General features: G+C 45.9%; 2 protein-coding genes across 2 annotated transcripts; both read right to left on the bottom strand.

Annotated features, from left to right (window-relative positions):
- Positions 1–21: 21 nt before the first annotated feature.
- On the bottom strand, positions 22–811 carry LOC124697805 (CASP-like protein 4B3). Its single transcript, XM_047230344.1, has 3 exons — positions 549–811; positions 334–472; positions 22–213 (listed from the first exon to the last, which is right to left on the bottom strand). Exons 1-3 carry the CDS (start codon positions 809–811, stop codon positions 22–24), a joined length of 594 nt encoding a protein of 197 aa, XP_047086300.1.
- Positions 812–1,387: 576 nt separating this feature from the next.
- On the bottom strand, positions 1,388–2,837 carry LOC124697804 (SART-1 family protein DOT2; the record flags this gene model as incomplete). Its single annotated transcript, XM_047230343.1, has 3 exons — positions 1,388–1,492; positions 2,061–2,281; positions 2,484–2,837. Coding segments are annotated over 3 exons (588 nt in total), but the record flags the coding sequence as incomplete, so codon positions are not given.
- Positions 2,838–18,917: the final 16,080 nt, after the last annotated feature.

The raw sequence follows: 18,917 nt of genomic DNA, 5'->3' as shown, positions 1-18,917 counted from the left end.
GGGAAGAATCATGTGGTTCTGCTATACAACAGCTTCTAAGGAAAGGCTGTACCCGGAGACGAGGGCAGAGAGGCCGATGGTTAGGAAGGCGAAGAAGGCCATGCTAATGGCGGCCGCCGCTGAGTCGTTGAACAGGTTATCGGCGCCTTGCCGCATGTAGTCCGTCACCGGCGCCGCCGCGGACAAACCTGATATCAGGAAGTACGCCACCACCTGCCACAGTTTCAGAGCGAGGAAAATGTTCAGGTAGTTGGATCGAACAACCAGACGTGGGTCAGGTTGGTGGTTAGACAGCTGGGGAATGGGCTCGACGCGAGGTCGTGCGGCGCCTACCTGATCTCCGGTGAAGTCAACAATGGCCGCCACCTTCCTCCCGGCGACGAGGTCCCGGCCGGAGCTGAGCCTGTGGAGGTCGCGCAGCAGCTGCGCCGTGGCGTAGAGCAGCGCGATGATCGACACGCCCAGGCAGTAGCTGCACGGCACACGAAATGATGATCAGATCAGATGATGCAGGGGATGGACATTTGGTTGAAAATTCGACAACGCACTTGTACTCGGGGTAGGTGCTGAAGTCGTTGGCGCCGCCGCGGCCGTGCACGTCGGTGGCCATGACGACGAGGGCGAGGAAGGAGAAGAGCCACGCGGCCGCCCGAAGCAGCAGCCGCGCCCGCGCCGGCGCGCCCTCCATCTTCCACCGCTCCGCGATCGAGCTCGACGCCGGCACGCTGCCAGTGGCCGGCGCGTGGCTGGCCGCGGCGTCAGGAGCTGGCGCGTCATGCGGCGGTGCGCCGCCGGTTGGGGCGGACGACATGGGTGAACGGGCTGTCGGAATGAACGGCGACGCCGACGAGGTAAACTGGTAGTAGGCGGCGGAAACGACGTGGTATATGAATGGGCTGAGTTTTGCCGGCCGAGCGAGGCTGTTTCCCGCGCGTTGGTTAATCTAACCGTCTGGGTCACTTCGACGTTGTGAGCTGGATATGATAATTTTGGCCGTGCTTTCCCTTCCTAGCTGTAAGTAGCTGCGTCTTATTGCTTTGAAAAAAAAGGTTATTTAAACCTCCGGAAAATTCCTTTGGAAACACAGGCTGCATAATTCATGGAAATGTTCTTATATCGATATAATCAAACAAATGACGCACGTAGTTTGGCAGGGTAAAAGTTTGTCTATAGCTGGGAACCCACATCTCTGATTAATGTCAAGCTTACACTTTCGTTAGCTTTCAGATTCAGGAGTAAATCTATTAAAGATGTCAGGACAAGTGTTTTTTAAAAATGCTCTTCTTAAACCAGTGGAAATCGTCCAATTTACAGTCTTAGTCGCCAACAACCCTGGGAGGTGTTGTGTCTCAAGAATTCATAATCTGAAATGTCAACTGGGCATATCCTGAGGGTGTCCTTTCAGCGCTCCACAGTAGAGCAGGTCAGAGTCAGACAGCTCTTTCTGCACTCCCCGGCACCGGTAGGGAAGCCACTGGTCTATCCTCTTGGACTAAGATCACAGAAAAACTAGATTAGTCACCACTCACCACATCAGGAACACCATAAGCAATTAACAGAAAAAACAGGTTACTGAAAGAACAACGCACAAGTCAGTTAGTCATTTCAACTGATGCTGAAGGGATAAAATAGCTGTGTGATTCTCCATGTCACCGGTTTGATTAGATAATACTCCGGTTTGCATTTTGACTGAACTTGTGACGGAGCCCATCATATAAAGTATCTCAAAAGGAGCTTGTGGCCCTGAAGCCCCTCCAGAGTCTCAATCTAGATAACCCAAACGCCATCAAATGGTCTGCAATGGAAGCTTACGTGCATCCAAAAGTGGCATTACACTACACATTCTACACCAATAGACAACACTCTAATGACCAAACAGACACGAAGTAACTGTCCAGAAATTTAACCCCAGAAAACAAAAATTCAGTGAAGGAAACTATCAGGTGCCATCTCCCATACAGACTAGAGAAAAATGTGCTTTTTGTCTGAAGGAATCTGAAGATATCCACTCAAATAATCAAGTACACAGCATCATTAAACAAGTGTGTGGTGAGCATTACGTTGATTTTGCGCTGCCTCTCAGAACAAGGTATGGCGTCTTGCTGCGAGCTTGAGCCTCTCTCATTTTTTCCGCAGACATTAAGGGTGTGTCGGAGGATTTCATCCGCTTGGTTTTCAGCTCATCCTGGTACTTCCTCTGCCGTTTTTCCTGCTTCGTTTTGCCCGGGCCCTTGCCATGGAATTTGTGTGAAAGCTCCCGAAACGCCTCCTTCATTGTCATCTGACGAAAAAAACAGTAGTCAGTTACATCTATTCCGGACGACAAAGAAATGCAGGAAAACCTGAAATGATTCATAATTATCATGTTGAGGAAGAAAAGGTGGTATTTAAAAGCTAATCATACATCACTTTATCATGTATACTTCATTGTTCCTACTATTATACTCTGTAGTGGATGGGTAGGGCAGGAGTTTAGTGCTTACCACTCGACCAAACTCATCAATTCTCTCTATGCGAATCTCTTTTGGTCCATCCTTGATACTACCAACAGGCTTGCTTTTCTTCTTGTCAACGGTTTTATCACCACCCTCATTAAGCGTCCCCCTGTCCTGAAGAAGCCTCAAAGCACCAGCCAAACCCTTGCCAACTGCAGCCTCACGTAGAACATCATCCGGTTTGACTGCTCCCTCCTCTCCTCCATCCTTCTCTACTTGCTCTCCAATGACGGCTGCCTCTTTGATCACCGCCAACCTGCTCACGTCATCCGTTGCTAGTGTAATTTTCGATGCAGCATCTCCATCTAAAACCGGAAACACATCTCGACCCTCCAGCTTGCGTGTCCCTACACAAAGATTACTGGACTTCAATATCAATCGATATGTCAGTTAGCTCAGGTTCAGCCGGAAAATACTTCAAGAAGCAGGTTACCTCCATTCATTTGCATGCCCAGCACGAACTCTTCCATCTCTGTGATAACAATCTTTTTCTGCCGCGCATCTCCTTGGCCCTTGTTTGCCATACCTAATTCCCTTCCCTGGAAACAAATGTTGGTAGTTATTTTTGGCGAGGAAATTAGTGCCACTTTAGGGCAATAGACACCAAAATTAATGCGTTAATGCAATTTGATGCCCCCAACTGATCCTCTGAATAAAGAGCAAAACAAACAACAAGCAAAAGGAATCGGGCTAGGGTTTGCTTACCAACAGGAGGGATCGCGTCGCAGGTTCGGAAAAAGAGGATCGCGGCCCGGGGGATGCAGGGGAGGGGAAATTATACGGGCGGAGGCGGCGACCCGCGCTATCTCTGGCCCCGACGAAGAGGATTTGTTCGGAGCTCCGGCGAAGAAGGCTCGACACCTTTTTTTCTGAGACGAAATCAAATCACGGGTGAAAAGGTCGGTTTAACTTCATATCCGAACCGACTGATCCGCCCAAGAGGCGGTCGAGTGGGCCGGTCGTGCGTCGCTAGAAGATTATTTGTTGACCCAACCAGGCCCGGTCTAGTCCAGTCCAGCAGGCAGCAGCGAATCCTCAAAGACTGCCCCAACTCGAAAAAAAAACAAAATTCCACATCACGCTACGTGTAAACCCTCCCGTTCTGCTAAAACAAATGTAAACATCCCCTACAAGAACTCAACTTATAAAAAATAATCTATTCCGGAAATTTTCAAGAAAAAAGGTTGTTTGAGATGCACGCCCTCTCGACGGCCATCCCATTTTCAATATTGAGCTCATTTGTTTTTTTTTGTTATTCTTAATTATAATCAATAAAGATAATTGATTAAAAGTATCAAACTAGCTTTTATAAGGACTTTCTCTAATTTGGTGTTGTATTGTTGTTCGCAACCCTCCACATAACATGTCATCATGGAGCATCGCGGATCTAGGATTATAGAACTAGGGGTGCCACATTTTACATGAACCACATAAGTTCAATATACGGGTTCAAACTTTGTGATCTATAGATAATATATTTAGTCTAAATATCACCCTAAATCTAGCAAATAGTCCCAAAGTATGTTTTAAATTATTAGAATAATCTATTTTGAATATTTGGACAATTTTCATAGGGCGTAAGTCGCGAGAGGCAGAAACAACTTCATTGTTGTAGCTAATCATGGATTTCTAGCACCATTGTGTTCTTTATTGGATTATATGATGACTTTGGGTTCCCTATTAGGAAGGTGACTGATGCAAAAAAGAATGAGCCTTTGAGTTGTAGTATTTTGCTTTTTTTTTTTCACTCCGGCCACAATCGAGCATCAAAACACAAAAGTAAAATAAGAGAGAGAACAACATGTGTTGCTACTAATGCAAATGATAATTTTGCTAGGAATCTTTAACATTCACATATGTTTAGTTAAGTAACCAAGTCAGCTAGGTTATTTAAAAGGGGATTGTTAATTCTCAACTAGGTGAGATTTAACATAGGGCTCAGTAAACTTCCTAACCATCCAATTTAATCTGGTCAAGATTCGTTTTACGTGGGACGCACAACCAACTGGTGTGTCTCTCTCGCTGCCTACCTCAGGCTTATGCCTACCTATACCGCTCTCATATGCGTACAACCAGTGGCGGAGGCAGAACTTAAACTATATGTTGTCATTTTAAATCTGTAATGTCAAACACATGTGTTTCGACCTATTTTAAATATTTTTGTACTATTTTTATACCAAAATACAAAGGATTTGCCAGAAACCTATGTGGCCAATTAACCACACAGGCTTTCCGAGGATGAGGTCAAAAAGGCGATCTTGGAGGTGCCTTCCGACAAAGCCCCGGACCCCGATGGCTTCAATGGGAAATTCTTCAAGGCGTGTTGGGATATCATCAAAGTTGACATCATGGCGGTCATTCAACGCTTCTCCGACCTCCGCACGAATAATCTACATTGGCTAAACACCGCCAACATTGTGCTTATCCCAAAGAAAGATGGGGCCGAAGCCATCACCGACTTTAGGCCTATTAGCCTCATTCATGGATTTGCAAAGATTGTGGCCAAAGTCCTCTCCATGAGATTGGCCCCACGTATGAATGACATTGTCTCCCATGCCCAAAGTGCTTTCATCAAATCTCGAAGCATCCATGAGAACTTTATGTTTGTCCGCAACTATGCTAGATGGTTACATCGACGAAAGAAGGCTTCCCTCCTCTTCAAGCTTGATATTAGGAAAGCTTTTGATCATGTTAGATGGGACTATGTCCTTGAGCTTCTCCAACGCCTTGGCTTCCCGCCGCGGTTCCGGGATTGGGTCGTGGCTCTCTTTGGCACCTCCTCTTCGAGGATTCTTCTCAATGGCGTTCCCGGGAACCCTATCAAACATGGCCGGGGGCTTAGACAAGGAGACCCTCTCTCGCCATTGCTTTTTGACATCGCCATTGACCCTCTCCAACGCATCCTACATGTCGCCACCGACCTCGGCATACTCACCCGCCTCCCCGGAAGAGGCGCTAGATTCCGGACTTCCCTCTATGCCGACGATGCGGCCATCTTCATGGCCCCTATCCGTGCGGATATCTCCTCCCTCGCGCAAATTTTGAGCGACTTTGGCGAGGTCACCGGGCTTTTGACCAACTTCGAGAAGAGCCTCGTTGCACCTATTCGGTGCAACAACATCAACCTTGAGCAAGTCCTCCAAGGTCTACCGGCTACCATGGCGTCTTTCCCCATGCGTTACCTTGGACTTCCCCTCGGGGTCACAAGGCTTAAAAGATCCCACTTTCAATACATCGAGGACAAGGCTATGGAACGCATCGCCCCGATGAATGGGAGATACTTCAACATCGCCGGCAGGAGGGCCATTGTTAAATCGGTCCTTACCTCCCAAGCTATTGTTGCGGTCAGAAACCCACCGGCGAGCAACGACGGGCAACACAGTAGAGCCGGGAGGTTCCCAGAACTGCGGCTGGCCCTGGTCCCTCGAGCGACGGCCCGCAAAGCCTCGGCACGCACGTCCGATGCTGGTGCAAGGGCGTGCCACCTGACCTATACCTGATCAGGAAGGTGATGGATTTGCTTCGCTTAGTTTCCTGCATGGCATACACGTAAACATTAAATACGAGCCTCGATCGGCTCTCGAGTTGTCCTGTGAATCGGCTCAAGGAGCCGATCCACCCATGATTCGTATGAGGTCTACGATCACATGGTGGTCCCGCTTGATCAATATGAAGCTAAAACGACCTACGACGATTTAGGGTTTTCACCACATAATCGGAACATCCTACGCGTGATTGAGCCTGGCAGCCACGCACGGTGATAATAAACCAACCCTAGACAAGGCCTAAAAACCAACATGAAGTTGATCCCCGGAACATCTTATCTAGGGCTAGCAAACTACACCCTACGTGCTACTCGGATCCTTCAACCCGTTTGCAAGGCCTAACTATGCAGATATTAAACTAATCCTTGAAGAACAAGGAGCAATCATAATGGATCGGATCTACTAAACAATGATCAAGCGAGGTGCCGCCCTTACACCTAAGATAGGTGTAAGGGCGGCTAGACGTCTAAGGGTTGCATGGACAAAAGCATGTGACACGATGAAACCATGCTAACCCTGACACATCTATGATAACTACGTTGCTCGCCATCAACAAAGCTTCAGCACGAGCAACGCATGAACAACGAATAAACGTATCTCGCCTAGATCGCAAGATGCGATCTAGGCAGCATGATGCTTACCCGGAAGAAACCCTCGAAACAAGGGGTTGGCGATGCGCCTAGATTGGTTTGTGATGAACGTGATTGTTGTCTTTCTCAATAACCCTAGATACATATTTATAGTCCGTAGACTTTCTAACGTGGGAATAATCCCAACCGTGCACGAGCCAAATTCTATCTAACCGACACGTATCCTACTATATTTACAGATACACGGGCAAACTAGCCCAAACTTTGCATACAAGGCCGATTCATGTATATCTTCCGTGTATATATTCTTCAAGCCCATCTTAATCGCGGCCCACCTCTGATCCGGTCAAATTCTGGTGATAACACATGCCCCCCTGGTTTTGGAAATGAATAATTCCAAAATCACTCTGCTTTTTCTTCGTCGGGTCATGTCGTGGCAGAGCAGGAACGTCGCAGTACCCTTCATCATGATGCCTTGCCTTCTCAACTTCTCTGCACGATTTGACAGTTTTTTGGCACCCCTTCCTCGGAAACTGCTGTAACATTAACTCTTCCCACATCCCTTTATTTAACCGCGTCGAGCAGTTCGCCTCTTCATCCTCTTGCTCCGTACTAGCCATCGGCAAAAAACCCCCTTCCACCGTAGCCATGTCTTCCTCCTCCTCCTCCTCCTCGGCCTCATCAGGTCTCTCCTACGTATCGCCTCCCTCTCATGAGCCGACGCCAGAGTGGGGCTCGTTGGCGGCGCACGACATCCTCGCCCCAACAACGTGGGACAAGGAGGACCACGATTCCTCCGTCTGGTCCGAGGATGACAAGTCCTTGACAGACGGAGAAGACGACCTCCAATTCCTCGTTGACGGGGAGGAGGAGGCGGAGAGCGAGGACGACCGCTTCTCCTGGGACGACTTCACCTCCTCCGACGAGGAGGAAGAAGAGGAGGACGACACCTCCTCCGACGAATATCCGCCGGCAAAGCGCCTCCGCGCCTGGTGGGACGACGACGACGACGATGATGACGAGGAGGACGAGGCTCCCGTAGAGGGCTACGGGAGCAGCGACGAGGAGCCCGCCAGCAGCTGCGCCGGCGACAGCGATGACGACGACGAGGGCAGCAACGGCCCGTAGATCAGGGACTACTAGCATAGGACTAGTAGTAGTAGCAGATTGGTCAATAGACATTTCTTTTGTTCTTCCTCCCTTGAGCAATCGGCTCTTTCTTTGTAAGAAATCATATTATTAATGAAGAAAATATTCCCCTATTAATTTTGCTTTCTTGTCAATTTTGCCGATTGTCAAACGAAGTCGCTGCACAAAGAGCCGATGGCAGGGCATCGGCCTGCACTATAAACACGATTTGAGGCCAAATAGTTGCCTATTCACACGGTCAAACAGATCCAGTCCATGTCCACCTCAAACGCGCAGATTCAACTCCTCAGCAAATCCACTGGGAGATTCATCTCAGATGTCATGATCTCTAGCCTGAAACCGATCTGTTAACCTGCTCAATTGAGCTTGTTCCTCTAGAGTCGATGGCAATGCATCGGCATTTTTTATTATTCTGAAGTCGATGTCCGTGCATTGGCTGTACTAGTATACTTATTTCTCAAGTCGATGTCTGCGCATCGGCTGCGATTCGTATAATTTTTTTCTTTTTACTGGCCAATTTCATGAATCGGCCCCCACATTTCACTGTTCGTCATCCCACATGCTTGGGAAATATTTCTTGAGATGTTGACCATTGACAGCTGCTGGGAACTTAGCGCCGTCCAGCTGCTCCAGCATGTATGCATTTCCCTTCAAAACCTGGACGACTTTGTAAGGACCGTGCCAATTAGGAGACCATTTGCCATATGCTTTATCCTTGGTTCCTAGTGGCAACACGGCTTCCCATACTAGATCACCAACTTGAAACTCCTTTGGTCTCACCTTCTTATTGTATGCACGAGCTACCCCGGCTTTGTTCTCTTTAATCTTCTCCAACGACCAAAGTCTAAGTTCCGTTGCATCCTCAATAGTGTCACTCATCGTGGCTGCATATTCTTCGACTGTCGGGTCATTCCGAAACGTGACACGTCTCGATCCAGCCGTAATTTCCCAAGGTAATACGGCTTCCTGCCCATAGACAAGCTGGTATGGCGAAGTCTTTATAGCTCCATGGCATGACATGCGATAGGCCCACAAAGCTTCTGACAATGTCCCATGCCACACCCTAGGGTTCTCGTCAATCTTCCTCTTAATCAGCTTGATCAGGCTTTGATTGGACGCTTCAGCTTGCCCGTTGGCTCGAGCATAGTATGGAGATGATCGGATCAGCTTAATCCCCATGTCATCGCAGAACTTTCTGAATTCTTTAAAAATAAAGACCGAACCTCCATCGGTCGTGATGGTTTGGGGAATCCCGAACCTATGAATGACGTGTTCTTTGACAAATTTGATAACATCTTCCGATTTTACCTTCTTCATAGGAACGGCCTCCACCCATTTGGTGAAGTAATATGTAATGGCCAGAATCCACTCGTGGCCTTTGCTCGACGCAGGATGGATTTTGCCGATCATATCCATGCCCCAACCTCGAAATGGCCAAGGCTTGATGATGGGGTTCATCGCTGATGCGGGTACCATCTGAATCTTCCCGGACATCTGACACGCTCGGCATCCCTTGTAGTACTTGAAGCAGTCCTCAAGCATGGTGGGCCAATAAAACCCTGATCGCCTAATCAGCCACTTCATCTTATGAGCCGATTGGTGAGTTCCACAGGCGCCTTCATGCACCTCATGTAAGAGCCGATTAGACTCAGTTGGTCCCAGACATTTGAGTAGTAACTCTTCCAACGTCCTGTAGAACATGTCATCTCCTATAAGGACATATTTCATAGCCTTGTATCTTATCCGTTTAGATGCCCCCCGAGCCGAATCCTTCAAGTAATTGAAGATATCGGCTCTCCAGTTATCCTGTTCCGAGAACCGCACCTGAATTTCGACCCGTCCGGTATGTCCTTGTATCCCGACGCCATCCGTGCGAGATCATTGGCGTCGGTATTCCGAGACCTTGGGACCCAATTGAAATTGATGTACCGAAAATGTGTCATCAGCTCACGACATTCCATCCAATATGGGAAGAGTGACTCACTCTCGCACTTGTATTCGTCCGTGAGCTGGGAGATCACCAACTTCGAGTCTCCAAAAAGCTCCACCGCCTCTGCCCCGGCTTCCAAAAGCAACTCCATTCCCTTGCGCACTGCCTCATACTCAGCGACATTGTTGGTGCAAGGGGTAGATAGCCTGATGGCGAAGGAATATGTTGCCCCCCGAGGCGACACGAGCAGAATACCAATGCCACAACCATCATCACAAGCCGATCCATCGAAGAACATAGCCCATGCATGTACAGATAGTGCTGCTATATTAGTATTAATCCGTTCAGCTATAAGATCGGCCAACGCTTTTCCTTTGACTGCTTTCGTAGGCTGATACCGAAGATCGAACTCCGACAACGCAAACATCCACTTACCGAGTCGGCCTTTCAAAACAGGAGCCAACAGCATGTGCTTGACAACGTCTGACTTGCATATGACGATGATCTCTGCCGTCAAAAGGATATGATGAAGCTTGGTGCAGGTGAAGAACAGGCAGAGGCATAGCTTGTCGACCTCAGGATACCTTGTCTCTCGCATCCAACATCCTTCTGCCGAGGTAGAAAACGACCTTTTCAACACCCTCATAGAGTTGCACCACCACCGAAGCGATGGACGTGTCAGCTACTGATAAGTAGATATAGAACGGCATGTCTTGTTGGGGTGGAACTAGCACAGGCGGCGTTGTTAGATACCGCTTAATCTCGTCAAACGCCTGCTGCTGTTCTGCCCCCCAGTGAAACTCGTCATCAGATTTAATCTTCACCAACGCCATGAACGGCTCAATTCGTCCTGACAGGTTATAGATGAATCGTCGGACGAAGTTGATCTTGCCGATAAGACGTTGGAGCTCCTTCTTCGTGGTAGGCGGCTGCATGGTACGTACTGCCTTTTGACTTTTCAGGCCGATCTCAATTCCTCGTTCATGAACTAGAAAACCTTGGAACTGACCGGCCGTCACACCAAAGGCACACTTCTTTGGATTCATTCTCAGTCCGAATTTCCGAGTTCGGTCTAGGATGCGTCGCAAATCATCCAAGTGTCCCTCCATGGAGACAGACTTGACCACCACGTCATCGATGTAGATTTCCACCAACTTGCCGATCAGATCATGAAAAATATAATTCATGGCTCTTTGGTACGTTGCACCAGCATTCTTCAACCCAAAGGTCATGACTACATATTCAAACAAGCCCACTGACCCTGGTACTCTGAATGCAGTCTTGTGTATATCTTCTGGAGCCATGAAGATTTGGGTATAGCCGGCATTGCCATCCATGAAGCTCAACACCTTGTGGCCAGCAGCTGCATTGATCAACGTTTCTGCCACAGGCATTGGATATTCATCCTTTGGAGTGGCTCTGTTGAGATCTCGGAAATCTATGGCCACACGCCATCGGCCGTCCTTCTTCTCTACAGGTACGATACTGGAGATCCATTCAGCATACCTGCATGGCCTGATGAACCCGGCGGCCAACATCTTCTCGATCTCTTTCTTGACCTCTTCCAGAATTTCGGCCTTCATCTGACGTGCTCGTTGTTGGAATGGCCGAAATCCTTTCTTAAGAGGGAGCCGATGCTCAATGATGCTCCTGTCTAACCCAGGCATCTCTGTGTAATCCCATGCAAAGCAATCTGGGTACTCTTTTAACAGAGCTATCATCTGGCTCCTGAGATGTGGATCTAACTTCTTGCTGATAAAAGTTGGTCGTGGTTTATCCCCAAGACCAATGTCGACTTCTTCTAGCTCATCAGCCGATGTAAATCCATACCCTAGCTTTCCGTCACCTGTGAGATCGACACTGAATAAAGGGAAAACGTATGGTAAGGATAATATGGGCCGATTTCTGGAATCGGCCCCCATTTTGATTGTATTGCTCAATGAAGGTTTACATCTTGGTCTTGCTTTACTACAACTACGTGACATGCTTGAGACAAGACTATCCCGTTTTATTTTTTGGGGCCGATCACAAGGATCGGCCTTGCCACGTACTTCCATAGATTTTGCTCTTGTTACACGGTCGGGCCGGTGGATAAGACCAGCCTCGCCCCGTTTTTTGTCACGTCGATGCGCTCGCAGTCGTCCAAAGTGATGCCTGAGAGTGGCTCTTGGCCTACCGTCTCCCAAACGTTCATGCCAGCCGTTGAAATCTCGGCTGAGTCATCTGCGTGGACGACCTCTACTTCATCTCCATCCCACTGTATTAAACATTGGTGCATCGTGGATGGAATGCAACAGTTGGCGTGGATCCAATCTCTCCCTAGCAGGATGATGCGTGTAGTTGACACACGTCCGTTGGGAACCCCAAGAGGAAGGTGTGATGCAGACAGTAGCAAGTTTTCCCTCAGAAAGAAACCAAGGTTTATCGAACCAGGAGGAGCCAAGAAGCACGTTGAAGGTTGATGGTGGTGGAATGTAATGCGGCGCAACACCAGGGATTCCGGTGCCAACGTGGAACCTGCACAACACAACCAAAGTACTTTGCCCCAACGAAACAGTGAGGTTGTCAATCTCACCGGCTTGCTGTAACAAAGGATTAACCGTATTGTGTGGAAGATGATTGTTTGCAGAAAACAGTAAAGAACAATTGCAGTAGATTGTATGCGATGTAAAGAATAGGACCGGGGTCCACATTTCACTAGAGGTGTCTCTCCCATAAGATAAAAGCATGTTGGGTGAACAAATTACAGTCGGGCAATTGACAAATAGAGAGGGCATAACAATGCACATACATGATATGATAAATATAGTGAGATTTAATTGGGCATTACGACAAAGTACATAGACCGCTATCCAGCATGCATCTATGCCTAAAAAGTCCACCTTCGAGGTTATCATCCGAACCCCTTACGGTATTAAGTTGCAAAACAACGGACAATTGCATTAAGTATGGTGCGTAATGTAATCAATAACTACATCCTTAGACATAGCATCAATGTTTTATCCCTAGTGGCAACAGCACATCCACAACCTTAGAACTTTCGTCCACTGTCCCAGATTTAATGGAGGCATGAACCCACTATCGAGCATAAATACTCCCTCTTGGAGTTAAGAGCAAAAACTTGGCCGAGCCTCTACTAATAACGGAGAGCATGCAAGATCATAAACAACACATAGGTAATAACTTGATAATTAACATAACATAGTATTCTCTATCCATCGGATCCCGACAAACACAACATATAGCATTACAGATAGATGATCTTGATCATGTTAGGCAGCTCACAAGATCCGACAATGAAGCACATGAGGAGAAGACAACCATCTAGCTACTGCTATGGACCCATAGTCCAGGGGTGAACTACTCACTCATCACTCCGGAGGCGATCATGGCGATGAAGAGTCCTCCGGGAGATGATTCCCCTCTCCGGCGGGGTGCCGGAGGCGATCTCCGGAATCCCCCGAGATGGGATTGGCGGCGGCGGCGTCTCAGTAAGGTTTTCCGTATCGTGGTTCTCGGTACAGAGGGTTTCGCGACGGAGGCTTTAAGTAGGCGGAAGGGCAGGTCAGGAGGCGACGCGAGGGGCCCACACGACAGGGCCGCGCGGCCAGGAGGTGGGCCGCGCCGCCCTGGCATGTCGCCGCCTCGTCGCCCCACTTCGTTACGTCTTCGGTCTTCTGGAAGCTTCGTGGCAAAATAGGACCCTGGGCGTTGATTTCGTCCAATTCCGAGAATATTTCCTTACTAGGATTTCTGAAACCAAAAACAGCAGAAAACAGCAACTGGCTCTTCGGCATCTTGTTAATAGGTTAGTGCCGGAAAATGCATAAATACGACATATAATGTGTATAAAACATGTAGATATCATCAATAATGTAGCATGGAACATAAGAAATTATCGATACGTCGGAGACGTATCAGCATCCCCAAGCTTAGTTCTGCTCGTCCCGAGCAGGTAAACGATAACAAAGATAATTTCCGGAGTGACATGCCATCATAACCTTGATCATACTATTGTAAGCATATGTAATGAATGCAGCGATCAAAACAATGGTAATGACATGAGTAAACAAATGAATCATAAAGCAAAGACTTTTCATGAATAGTACTTCAAGACAAGCATCAATAAGTCTTGCATAAGAGTTAACTCATAAAGCAATAAATCAAAGTAAAGGTATTGAAGCAACACAAAGGAAGATTAAGTTTCAGCGGTTGCTTTCAACTTGTAACATGTATATCTCATGGATAGTGTCAATGTAAGGTAATATAACAAATGCAATATGCAAGTATGTAGGAATCAATGCACAGTTCACACAAGTGTTTGCTTCTTGAGGTGGAGAGAGATAGGTGAACTGACTCAACATAAAAGTAAAAGAAAGGTCCTTCAAAGAGGAAAGCATCGATTGCTATATTTGTGCTAGAGCTTTTATTTTGAAAACATGAAACAATTTTGTCAACGGTAGTAATAAAGCATATGAGTTATGTAAATTATATCTTACAAGTTGCAAGCCTCATGCATAGTATACTAATAGTGCCCGCACCTTGTCCTAATTAGCTTGGACTACCGGATCATCGCAATACACATGTTTTAACCAAGTGTCACAAAGGGGTACCTCCATGCCGCTCTGTACAAAGGTCTAAGGAGAAAGCTCGCATTTTGGATTTCTCGCTTTTGATTATTCTCAACTTAGACATCCATACCGGGACAACATGGACAATAGATAATGGACTCCTCTTTAATGCATAAGCATGTGGCAAAAATTAGTGTTCTCATATGAGATTGAGGATATATGTCCAAAACTGAAACTTCCACCATGATTCATGGCTTTAGTTAGCGGCCCAATGTTCTTCTCTAACAATATGCATGCTCTAACCATTAAAGTGGTAGATCTCTCTTACTTCAGACAAGACGGACATGCATAGCAACTCACATGATATTCAACAAAGAGTTGATGGCGTCCCCAGGAACATGGTTATCGCACAACAAGCAACTTAATAAGAGATAAAGTGCATAAGTACATATTCAATACCACAATAGTTTTTAGGCTATTTTGTCCCATGAGATATATATTGTAAAGGCGAATGATGGAATTTTAAAGGTAGCACTCAAGCAATTTACTTTGGAATGGCGGAGAAATACCATGTAGTAGGTAGGTATGGTGGACACAAATGGCATAGTGGTTGGCTCAAGGATTTTGGATGCATGAGAAGTATTCCCTCTCGATACAAGGTTTAGGCTAGCAAGGTTATTTGAAACAAACACAAGGATGAACCGTGCACCAAAACTCACATAAAATACATATTGTAAACATTATAAGACTCTACACCGTCTTCCTTGTTGTTCAAGACTCAATACTAGAAATTATCTAGACTTTAGAGAGACCAAATATGCAAACCAAATTTTAGCAAGCTCTTCGTATTTCTTCATTAATAGGTGCAAAGTATATGATGCAAGAGCTTAAACATGAGCACAACAATTGCCAAGTATCAAATTATTCAAGACATTTTAGAATTACTACATGTAGCATTTCCCAATTCCAACCATATAACAATTTAACGAAGAAGATTCAACCTTCGCCATGAATACTATGAGTAAAGCCTAAGGACATATTTGTCCATATGCAACAGCGGAGCGTGTCTCTCTCCCACACAATGAATGCTAGGATCCATTTTATTCAAACAAAAACAAAAACAAAACCGACGCTCCAAGCAAAGTACATAAGATGTGACTGAATAAAAATATAGTTTCAGGGGAGGAACCTGATAATGTTGTCGATGAAGAAGGGGATGCCTTGGGCATCCCCAAGCTTAGACGCTTGAGTCTTCTTAATATATGCAGGGGTGAACCACCGGGGCATCCCCAAGCTTAGAGCTTTCACTCTCCTTGATCATATTGTATCATACTCCTCTCTTGATCCTTGAAAACTTCCTCCACACCAAACTCGAAACAACTCATTAGAGGGTTAGTGCACAATAAAAATTAACATGTTCAGAGGTGACATAATCATTCTTAACACTTCTGGACATTGCATAAAGCTACTGGACATTAATGGATCAAAGAAATTCATCCAACATAGCAAAAGAGGCAATGCGAAATAAAAGGCAGAATCTGTCAAAACAGAACAGTTCGTAAAGACGAATTTTAAAATGGCACCAGACTTGCTCAAATGAAAATGCTCAAATTGAATGAACGTTGCGTACATATCTGAGGATCACTCCCATAAATTGGCATATTTTTCTGAGTTACCTACAGAGAATTAGGCCCAGATTTGTGACAACAAAGAAATCTGTAACTGCGCAGTAATCCAAATCTAGTATGAATCTTACTATCAAAGACTTTACTTGGCACAACAAAACACAAAACTAAGATAAGGAGAGGTTGCTACAGTAGTAAACAACTTCCAAGACTCAAATATAAAATAAAGTACTGTAGTAGAAACATGGGTTGTCTCCCATAAGCGCTTTTCTTTAACGCCTTTCAGCTAGGCGCAGAAAGTGTGAATCAAGTATTATCAAGAGATGAAGCATCAACATTGTTACCAGGGGTGTTAGGAGTTTTATCAATTTTAGGCCTATAATAATTCTTTGGTTTAGGCACCTTAGAGACATACATGAATTTTTGCTCCTTACCCACATAAGCTTTCTCTTTAAATTTAAGAGAAGAAAAAGTTGAACCCAGTTTTCCCATAGCTTTTTCAAGTTTACCGATTCTATGGGTTTGATTATCATGGATAGCACTAGTTTCTAAAGTAGCAATTCTTTCATTAATTCCTCCTAGGGTTTTATCAAGTTTATCAGTATTATCAAGTAATATTTCCAATTTAGTTTCAACACTTGGAAAATTTTTCTCTATTGCTTCCAATTTTCTCATGACGTCCTCAAGAGAGATTTCACTTTTAGTTTCATTAACAGGTGGTATTCCAACTAGACTCTCAATGATGCAACTAGCTTCTAAAGCAGGAGTACCTAGGAAATTACCCCCCGAAAGAGTATCAAGAACATACCTATTCCAACTAGATATACCAACATAAAAATTCCTAAGTAGGATAATAGTGGAGTGTTTCTTAATGCACCTATGATGAGCATCACTAATTCTGTACCAAGCATCTTTAAAACTTTCTCCACCTTGTTGCTTAAACGAACGGACTTCAACTTCAGGATTACTCATTTTAGCAATAGTAAATAAAGCAAACTAGATAAAGTAAATGCAAGTAACTAATTTTTTTGTGTTTTTGATATAGAAAGCAAGACAGTAAATAAAGTAAAGCTAGCAACTAATTTTTTTGTGTTTTGTTTAAGTGCAGCAAACAAAGTAGTAAATAAAATAAAGCAAGACAAAAACAAAGTAAAGAGATTGGGAAGTGGAGACTCCCCTTGCAGCGTGTCTTGATCTCCCCGGCAACGGTGCCAGAAAAAGAGCTTGATGCGTGCAGTTGACACACGTCCGTTGGGAACCCCAAGAGGAAGGTGTGATGCAGACAGTAGCAAGTTTTCCCTCAGAAAGAAACCAAGGTTTATCGAACTAGGAGGAGCTAAGAAGCACATTGAAGGTTGATGGTGGCGGAATGTAATGCGGCGCAACACCAAGGATTCCGGCGCCAACGTGGAACCTGCACAACACAACCAAAGTACTTTGCCCCAACGAAACAGTGAGGTTGTCAATCTCACCGGCTTGCTGTAACAAAGGATTAACCGTATTGTGTGGAAGATGATTGTTTGCAGAAAACAGTAAAGAACAATTGCAGTAGATTGTATGCGATGTAAAGAATAGGACCGGGGTCCACAGTTCACTAGAGGTGTCTCTCCCATAAGATAAAAGCATGTTGGGTGAATAAATTACAGTCGGGCAATTGACAAATAGAGAGGGCATAACAATGCACATACATGATATGATAAATATAGTGAGATTTAATTGGGCATTACGACAAAGTACATAGACCGCTATCCAAGCATGCATCTATGCCTAAAAAGTCCACCTTCGAGGTTATCATCCGAACCCCTTCCGGTATTAAGTTGCAAAACAACGGACAATTGCATTAAGTATGGTGCGTAATGTAATCAATAACTACATCCTTAGACATAGCATCAATGTTTTATCCCTAGTGGCAACAAGCACATCCACAACCTTAGAACTTTCCGTCATCGTCCCGGATTTAATGGAGGCATGAACCCACTATCGAGCATAAATACTCCCTCTTGGAGTTAAGAGCAAAAACTTGGCCAGAGCCTCTACTAATAACGGAGAGCATGCAAGATCATAAACAACACATAGGTAATAACTTGATAATTAACATAACATAGTATTCTCTATCCATCGGATCCCGACAAACACAACATATAGCATTACAGATAGATGATCTTGATCATGTTAGGCAGCTCACAAGATCCGACAATGAAGCACATGAGGAGAAGACAACCATCTAGCTACTGCTATGGACCCATAGTCCAGGGGTGAACTACTCACTCATCACTCCGGAGGCGATCATGGCGATGAAGAGTCCTCCGGGAGATGATTCCCCTCTCCGGCAGGGTGCCGGAGGCGATCTCCAGAATCCCCCGAGATGGGATTGGCGGCGGCGGCGTCTCAGTAAGGTTTTCCGTATCGTGGTTCTCGGTACAGAGGGTTTCGCGACGGAGGCTTTAAGTAGGCGGAAGGGCAGGTCAGGAGGCGACGTGAGGGGCCCACACGACAGGGCCGCGCGGCCAGGAGGTGGGCCGCGCCGCCCTGGCGTGTCGCCGCCTCGTCGCCCCACTTCGTTACGTCTTCGGTCTTCCGGAAGCTTCGTGGCAAAATAGGACCCCGGGCGTTGATTTCGTCCAATTCCGAGAATATTTCCTTACTAGGATTTACGAAACCAAAAACAGCAGAAAACGACAAGCGGCTCTTCGGCATCTTGTTAATAGGTTAGTGCCGGAAAATGCATAAATACGACATATAATATGTATAAAACATGTAGATATCATCAATAATGTAGCATGGAACATAAGAAATTATCGATACGTCGGACACGTATCACAGGACAGCATAGGTGCTCTTGCTATCGATAATAAAGAACGTCGTAGGGATGGTTTTTCTTTCTACGGTCAGGTCCACGTTCAGAACACCTTGTGCTTCAGATGTTTGGCCATTGAAATCGCTCAGTGTAACGTTGGTCTTGATCAGATCCGAGCTAGAGCGTCCCAACCGACGTAGCATGGAGTGTGGCAT

The sequence above is a fragment of the Lolium rigidum genome, chromosome 3 (assembly GCF_022539505.1).
Source record: "Lolium rigidum isolate FL_2022 chromosome 3, APGP_CSIRO_Lrig_0.1, whole genome shotgun sequence".
Taxonomy (NCBI): domain Eukaryota; kingdom Viridiplantae; phylum Streptophyta; class Magnoliopsida; order Poales; family Poaceae; genus Lolium; species Lolium rigidum.
This window is presented reverse-complemented; position numbering and strand designations above follow the sequence as displayed.

What these genes read in the sequence shown, in the direction of transcription:
- LOC124697805 (XM_047230344.1), bottom strand. Translation starts at nt 811, where the DNA reads ATGTCGTCCGCCCCAACCGGCGGCGCACCGCCGCATGACGCGCCAGCT. An exon ending in AGCACCTACCCCGAGTACAA is followed by an intron (nt 473 to 548) that starts GTGCGTTGTCGA and finishes TGTGCCGTGCAG; the next exon opens with CTACTGCCTGGGCGTGTCGA. An exon ending in TTGACTTCACCGGAGATCAG is followed by an intron (nt 214 to 333) that starts GTAGGCGCCGCA and finishes AAACTGTGGCAG; the next exon opens with GTGGTGGCGTACTTCCTGAT.